The sequence below is a fragment of the Cyphomyrmex costatus genome, unplaced genomic scaffold (assembly GCF_001594065.2).
Source record: "Cyphomyrmex costatus isolate MS0001 unplaced genomic scaffold, Ccosl1.0 scaffold213, whole genome shotgun sequence".
Classification (NCBI taxonomy): domain Eukaryota; kingdom Metazoa; phylum Arthropoda; class Insecta; order Hymenoptera; family Formicidae; genus Cyphomyrmex; species Cyphomyrmex costatus.
In genome coordinates, this window is record NW_017276181.1 from 101,346 (window position 1) to 109,754 (window position 8,409).

Consider the following 8,409-nt stretch of genomic DNA (forward strand, 5'->3'; position numbering starts at 1 on the left):
TGTTGTCCTAAAGTTCAACAAAAGCAATATTATAATATTGCAGCGTTATTGCAACGAATTGTTGTAAGTTCGGTGCTGTATGGGATTTTTTGAGATATTATTTTATTTTTCTGTAGAAAATAATTAACAAAAAATAATTTTTTGTTAATTTCTTCTACAGGTAAACAAACATCACCAAAAACGTCATATGCATCTATTACTCAAATAATGAAAAAAATGGAGTTATATCTGTTTCTGGTAATAATCGAGTATGCAAAATGTCCCCAAATTTGCGACTAAAAACATTAATTATAACAAGAAAACTTTCGAAAATTTAATAAAAAAGTAATTCGTAATTTTTTATTTTAAGTAATAATTTATGAGATATAACTATATTTAAACTGTTACATCTCAGAAATTATTACTTAAAATAAAAATTTACAAATTACTTTTTTATTTAAATTTTCGGAATCTTTCTTGCTATAATATTTTTAATCGCGAATTTTGAGATATTCTGTATATGTTTATTAAACGTTTCACAAACATTACAAGTGGAACGTAGAGAAAGAACATTTGTGACGTTATATATATATATTTTTAACAACCGTTTTGCCAACGTTACAAATGAAACGTTGTGAATGAACTTTTCAGTGACGTCTTGTATACATTTTACAAACGTTTCACAAATGTTACAAATGGAACATTACATATGAACAGTAAATGCGTGAGGACATTTCTGGTTGTGGCAACGTTGCATTAACGACTCTGAAACGACACAGAAAAGGTCGCACAGCTTAAGTATAACGTTATTACAATGTTGCTGGAACAAAATTTTGTTTAGTGGGTTATTACATTGTTAAACGTATTATATGTTATTGCATAATTTAAGAAAAGTATAACGTAATAAAAGATTAACAAAATTTTAAACTTTATTATTCTATACTGTTTTATTTCACACCATTCACACATACACTGTCCTATGTGTGCGATCTCAGAAACCAACATGGCGGCCCCCCTCGCCGCGAATGTGCCTCACCCCTTTAGGTTATGCACCGTCCCTCTATTCCTAAGTCCGTGGCATAGACTTATACTCTTGGGGTGCGTTCCGTTTCTCGCATGATGCGCATAGACTGCATAGACAATCGTTCCGTTTCATCTAATGCGCGCATTGGTAACGCATAGAATTCCCCAGATTCCCCCCACCATTAGCGCATGAGAGCGCATCAGCTACTACAGCTCGGACATGTAGCAGTCAATGCGCGCATGCGCATTTTGACGCATTACAGCAGAAATCTTTTGATAAGTTGAGTCTTTTGAAGAACTTTAGTACCATGGTGTAATAAGAATGGTGAAACATTGCGCATAGTAATGGCGGCACGATGAGCGGAGCCAATGAAATTTAGGTCCATATACACCCCGTGCAATTTGAACACGAAGTAATACAAACTATACAAAAATACAAATAACAACAAACAATTATTTAAAAAAACAAACAAACAACTAACAAACAATTAGAATAATTGTAGTATTTGAATAAAAATTATCGCACAACCATTGTAGTTAAAATTTTTTAACTACAATTTTTTTTTTATTTATTACGGTTTATACTTTACAGCTAATTCAAACTTCAAATCAAACAAGGGGCAACCATATTGCTTTTGAACATTTGGACCCGATTCTTATTGGTCGAGACAATGGACTACTGCGCATCCATGATGTTGTTTCACCTTTCTTATTACACCATGCTTAGTACATGTTCTGTGTGAAGAACGGTAATTCGCCAACCGGCGAAAATTACAAGAAAAAAATGAATAATATCGTGGAATTCACTGTTCTTGTGGGTGACGAGGTCATAACGCTATTTCTTGACAGTGAAACTGTCGGAAGAGCGTCAACAGGTAAAAATTTAACTTTCGAGGTTATTTTACTAACTCTATTTTGTGTAAATTGAAATTAATAAATGCAAATATTTTTGTACTGATCAAAATTTCTTACGTCAGCAAATCGACGATACTTTTAAAAAAAATGCAAATACATCTGCTAAGTCGTCTGCTGAATCAGACGAAAGTCTTGATGCAAACAGTTCGAAAGATACATCAGGTTTGTTTCTTATTCCTTTTTTAAACCTTGTTTTTTAAGGTCTCCAATATTCAATAATTGCGCAATATATCACAACATTTTTAGAGAAAAATTTCACATGGCCAGATCGTGCAGTATTTTTACTTCTTGATCTGTACCGAGAGAGGGAAGAAGAATTTTCGTTGTCATTTAAGCGACACAAAGTTTTGTGGAGGGAAATTGCTGAGAAAATGAAGGAGACGAACAACAATTACAATTTAACAGGGCAGCAGTGTTCAAATAAACTATCAGGCCTGAAGCGCACGTACAGAAGTATTTGTGATCAAAATAAACGAAGCGGTAATTGTCGAAGTTCATGGGCTTTTTTTTCGGTAATTATACATTCAATAAATATATAAATACATATATTGTATATACATCTCATGGTAAAATTTCAATATGAATGTATCTTTAGTACGTTGTTTAATGGTAATAGTCCGAATTATGAAGTAAAATTATCACTAATATGGAATAATAAATCTTTCAACTCTTACCATTAACTATTATACTAATGATATTTTCATATTTAACTTCGCCATGATGTTTGTGTGTGTGAGTCACAATATTTAATCATATTTATAGTGTGATATTCTCTTCAACAAAAATAAGTTTTCTAAGTTCTCTAAAAGAAACATTTAAATATTATCACCAAAAGATACCGTAGTATAAAGTTATGAGTTGACTCAACATCTGTTATACATATGTAATAATTTAATAGATTTTTTGAGTCGATACATTATTTTATACTCTAGCAGTGTCAGCCAATAACTCATGTTTGCTAGAAACTTGGAACATCTATTATTGCTGTCGGAGAGAAAGATATTATATTATTATATATGCTGACTTTGATATAATAATAATAATTTTTGATGATAGCAAATATTTTCACACTCAAAAAATATATTTCATATCAATGGAAACTACAACTATATTGAATACCTATCAATCATTGTATTATGAGCATTTTCATGTAAGCAGTTGTAATGCTTTGGGTCGATCCTTACCGATTCCTATGATTTCCCAGCAATCAAAACAACCTAAATTGTAATAATAGAATTTTTTCTTTTAATAGGTGATGGATTCCATATTTGGGAACAAAGCATGCACAAAACCTCTTTCTGAGGCATCGAGTGATGGTCCAACTGAATCCACACAATCGACCACAAACGCTATATCGCCTGTGTCACCATCATCAAGTGATGTCCGTCAAAGCAAGTATTCTTAAAAACATGTATGAAGTGGAAGTCCATATATCGAAAGCTTATATGAACTATAAAAATAATAAATAATTTAATTCAATGTGTGTGTGCGTGCGTGCGCGCGCGCGATCAATATAAAATTTATCAGTTTTTACTATTCAATTTTTATTTTAATATTTATATTTATTTCAATTTTCGATTTTTTAAAATTTATTTATATTTATATATATAGTGATCAAAAAATTTTCATGTATTTTTTTCATTAATATTATTTTCTTAAATTAACTTGTTAGATCCAATGAAGAAAAGAAAAGTCGAAGTTATCCTAGAAAATTACATGGAAGAAATTTGTCAAGAGAGAGAGAGCAAGAAGAAAGAGCGGTTTGAAGAAAATCTACTTCACGAACAAAAAAGAGAAGCAAGATACGAAAAAGAAAGACTTGAACGTGCAAAAATGCATGAAGAGAAAATGGAAGTAGACAGGGCATTAATAGATATTTTACAAAAATTTATTAACAAGTAATAGAAATCCTATTCTATTTTTTCAATTAATATAATGGATTCATTTTTCTATTATTAGAGTACATAATACATTATACATTAATATTACATTGACTGCGTCCAACAAAGAAAGCAGCTTTGCAACTGTAAAGAATTTTACAACAGATTGGTCTTGCCCTTAATTCTTCATTGGATCGAAATGTATATAAACCAATCATATTCAAGAATTTTACAACAGTTACAAAGCTGCTTTTTCTGCTGAACACAACCTTTTTATATTACGATTTTCTTCTTTTTGAAAATAATACATATCGTTTATTAAACCCATCAATTGAACTTTGTAACTCTATTTTTTAAAATCGTTATTGAATACGTACACCTCATAACATTTTTTTTTTAAATCAATTTGTGATATATGTTAACACTTTTTCACTCATCAGAAAATAAAATTAAAAATTTTTCCTGAAATTACAAAATTTTGCATACTGAATGAGGACATACTACATTTTGAGCTATTGTTAATTAAGAGAGCTGTGAAATTAATGTTAAAAAAATGTGAAAGAGCGTTTTAATGTATATATAAGATATCATATGTGAAAAATACTTTAAAACAAATTGAAGTTATGAGGTTACATTGATGATATGTATTACATATTAATATAATTTTTACTTTCTTGAATAGGTTTATTAATATACAAATAATGATTATATCGATCGATATTATAAATATTAAACTCTCATTGGCAAAACATTCATTATTCTATTTCTTTTTTCATTCCCTAAATTTACTGCATTTTCTCGCACAACAGGATATATTTCATCATGTAAATTGATCATATCGTTACATTCATATAAGCCCATAAGCAATTCGTCATTTTGAAGTAAGCAAATGTTGTGTAATACACAACATGCAATTAAAAATTCTGGGATTTTTTTAATATCTATTAACGGCAAGCAATCTAATAATATTCTGAAACGAATTTTCAATTGCCCTATTCCCTTCTCGACGGCCATCCTTGTTGATGACAAACAATAATTATAATTTGTTTGCCGATGTGTTAGATGTCCGTTATTCCGAAACGGTACCATTAAATGCGGATGAATAGGATAGGCAGCATCTCCAATTAGATAAGAATCATTTGGAAAATATTGCTCGGTTGATTCGAGAAATTCAGCTACAGATGAGTTCCGAAAAACTCTGGCATCATGGACAGAGCCTGCCTGCCCGGCATAGCAATGTGTAAATAAACCCCGAGAATCACAAATAACTTGAAGGTTCATAGAATGAAAACCTTTTCTATTGACGTAAGAGTTTGAATCTTCAGTAGGACCTCGGATTTTTATATGAGTGCCGTCAATAGCGCCAATAACATTGGGAAAGCCACATGATTTTTGAAATCGCTCCATCACATTTAGAGCAATCTGATCTCTCGGCCATTTCACAAAACGAGGTGCGACACAATGAAGAGCGTATGTCACTCGTCGTAATGCTCGAAAAGCTGTTGCTCTTCCTACGCCAAATTTCGTAGCAATAGATCTAAAATATATAATGTATATGGGACAAAATTTCTCAAGTGTACCACGACAAAAAATTAAAGTTATCCGATTTGGGTCAAAGTTGGTAAAGTTGCAGTCCTATATGATGGTAGTTCACATACCAAAAATTTTTTCGATTCCTCAAATATTGGCCGAGATAGAGGGGGTGCAATTCTTGTGCTTTTGACGGGAGCGGATGTTTTCAATCGCGCGTAACTTTCATTCTACTGCTCTTATCAAAATAGTGACCAGAATCTTTTTTATAGATTATTTCACGGTCTTTCCGATGGTTATGGTCAATTGTATTAAAAGTAAAAATTTAACCCTTTTTTAATGAAATAAATAATTAATTCGCCGTTTTTTTTATATTCCACCCATTTTCGTGCTTCAAAATTATTTTTAAATGAAAGCTGAGGATTTTTTCTATAAGATTACCAACTTTCAAAGATGCTTTTTTTGTTGTTTCCAAGTAATCGTAAAATTAATGAATCGCTGCGCTATTTCGAGCGAGACAACTGACGCGCGCATCGTCGTATCACATCGCACAATTAACGTGCCGTGTTAGTGTTTAATTTTTACCACTAGATGGCAATTGTTCTCGCAAAAAAAAGTGACTCCTCTGTAATAGAAAGGGCATTGCATTTTGAGACTAACACTATAGTGGATCTGATATTAAGGGCCAATGTCACAAAGCTTCGATTAACTAATCGGCCTAGTAACTTTGCAGCCTTCCAACTGAAGTTGATGTCGGAGTATTAATGTGAGCTAACCTTAGAACATATAGTACTGGAAGGAGCATAGTCTCTCGAAAGTGAAGGCGAGTAGATTGACAGAGAGGAATAGATTAAGATCGTAGTTGGTAATGCGCATGACTGTAGGGAGGGAATGCGCGCGCAAGCGAATTATACACAGCTGTCAGCTGCAGTGTACATTTGATATATGAATTTAAGGTTAAAGGCTAATAAATTTCAATTAAGAAAACTGAAAATTGCGGCGATTCTTTTGATGAGTTATCAGAACATCATCATAGAGAATAACATTTTGATTTATTAGAAAGTTGCATATTTCATTTATACAAGTGATTAATTATACTAGAATTAACTTTCTTGCACTGCACTGTTGTATGTAAATATTTGGATAACTACGTCTATTTGTAGCTTGTGCTAAGCATGTTAGAATTATATGACAACAAAAACAATCCTTATGAAAATTAACTAACATTATAAATTCCGTATATTAATACTATACTCACAAATAATTAAACTTACAAGTGATATGAAGACGCCTGATTTTCTTCTTTGCAAATATAGCAATACATTGCCACAAATCACTTATAATTTTCATAGAACCAAACAGAACCAAACATAGTTCGCAAATAATTAACGTGCTTTCTAGTCTAGCATCCACGGTGGATAATCCAACGCGCACGCGTATGGAGTATGCGCATTACAATCTACGATCTTAATCTCTCCATCCTTGTCAATCTTCTCGGCTTCAACCGAATGTACAGGGACCATATGCCTATGCTCCTTCCAGTACTATATGTTCTAAGCTGAGCTCACATTAATACTCCGACATCAACTTCAGTTGGAAGGCTGCAAAGTTACTAGGCCGATTAGTTAATCGAAGCTTTGTGACATTGGACCTTAATATCAGATCCACTATAGTGTTAGTCTCAAAATGCAATGCCCTTTCTATTACAGAGGAGTCAATTTTTTTTGCGAGAACAATTGCCATCTAGTGGTAAAAATTAAACACTAACACGGCACGTTAATTGTGCGATGTGATACGACGATGCGCGCGTCAGTTGTCTCGCTCGAAGTAGCGCAGCGATTCATTAATTTTACGATTACTTGGAAACAACAAAAAAAGCATCTTTGAAAGTTGGTAATCTTATAGAAAAAATCCTCAGCTTTCATTTAAAAATAATTTTGAAGCACGAAAATGGGTGGAATATAAAAAAAACGGCGAATTAATTATTTATTTCATTAAAAAAGGGTTAAATTTTTACTTTTAATACAATTGACCATAACCATCGGAAAGACCGTGAAATAATCTATAAAAAAGATTCTGGTCACTATTTTGATAAGAGCAGTAGAATGAAAGTTACGCGCGATTGAAAACATCCGCTCCCGTCAAAAGCACAAGAATTGCACCCCCTCTATCTCGGCCAATATTTGAGGAATCGAAAAAATTTTTGGTATGTGAACTACCATCATATAGGACTGCAACTTTACCAACTTTAACCCAAATCGGATAACTTAATTTTTTGTCCTGGTACACTTGAAAAATTTTGCCCCATATATAAATTAAAATGATTTATTGATTTTTGTAACAAAATTTAACATAACTGATTGTGAGTATTTATTATATGTGAAAGTATATATTTCATATACCTGTAAGAATCAGGTGTAGCCATGAACCAAATAGCAATAAGTAATTGCTTCTCTTGCGATATCGAGTTTCTGCCACCAGAAGCAATATTAATAGCACGTAATCCTGGTCCAATCGATGCCAATACAATTTGAAATGTTTCGGGAAACATTCTAAAAGAAATTCAGCATAAAAAACAATTTTTTAATTATTTATAGCTAGCATTTTTATATAGGTTATGATAATATTATTTCGTAAAAGACTTCATCCTATTTCTTATACAGGGTGTCCCAGAATGAGTGTCAAAAATTACACGAACAGGTAGAGCGGATTAAACTGAGTCGAAAAGTCCTTTACCGTTTTGCAATTTTCGTAATAGTTAACGAGATAATAATTGGTAAAAATTACCAAATACGTGCATCCGCCCGTCCTACTACTGCCAACAGTGTACGCCCATGATAGTTCGATGACGCGCGGACTGCAGAGAGCGGGGATTGCGTGGCGAGTCACGACGTTTGGGGCGTATCATCATGGGCGTATTATCATGGGCGTACACTGTTGGCAGTAGTAGGACGGGCGGATGCACGTATTTGGTAATTTTTACCAATTATTATCTCGTTAACTATTACGAAAATTGCAAAACGGTAAAGGACTTTTCGACTCAGTTTAATCCGCTCTACCTGTTCGTGTAATTTTTGACACT

The 8,409-nt window shown here is 32.7% G+C and overlaps 2 protein-coding genes across 2 annotated transcripts in view; one reads left to right on the forward strand and one right to left on the reverse strand.

The window, feature by feature from the left end:
- The first annotated feature begins 1,767 nt into the window (after positions 1-1,767).
- On the forward strand, positions 1,768-3,819 carry LOC108773538 (uncharacterized). Its single transcript, XM_018539376.1, has 5 exons — positions 1,768-1,877; positions 1,980-2,079; positions 2,164-2,429; positions 3,170-3,308; positions 3,590-3,819. The coding sequence occupies exons 3-5, from the start codon at positions 2,289-2,291 to the stop codon at positions 3,817-3,819; spliced, it is 510 nt and encodes a 169-aa protein (XP_018394878.1). The 5' UTR covers positions 1,768-1,877; positions 1,980-2,079; positions 2,164-2,288.
- A 707-nt stretch (positions 3,820-4,526) lies between these two features.
- LOC108773537 (putative nuclease HARBI1) overlaps positions 4,527-8,409 on the reverse strand; it is a 4,390-nt gene continuing 507 nt past the window's right edge. The window contains exons 2-3 of the mRNA XM_018539375.1: positions 7,730-7,879; positions 4,527-5,334 (exon numbers count right to left, since the gene is read on the reverse strand). Coding sequence (XP_018394877.1) covers positions 4,527-5,334; positions 7,730-7,879 — 958 coding nt within the window. The remainder of the gene's footprint in view (positions 5,335-7,729; positions 7,880-8,409) is intronic.

Coding starts and splice junctions, on each gene's coding strand:
- LOC108773538 (XM_018539376.1), top strand. CDS start 2,289: ATGAAGGAGACGAACAACAATTACAATTTAACAGGGCAGCAGTGTTCA. Junction 2,430..3,169: donor GTTCATGGGCTTTTTTTTCG/GTAATTATACAT, acceptor TTCTTTTAATAG/GTGATGGATTCCATATTTGG. Junction 3,309..3,589: donor ATCAAGTGATGTCCGTCAAA/GCAAGTATTCTT, acceptor TTAACTTGTTAG/ATCCAATGAAGAAAAGAAAA.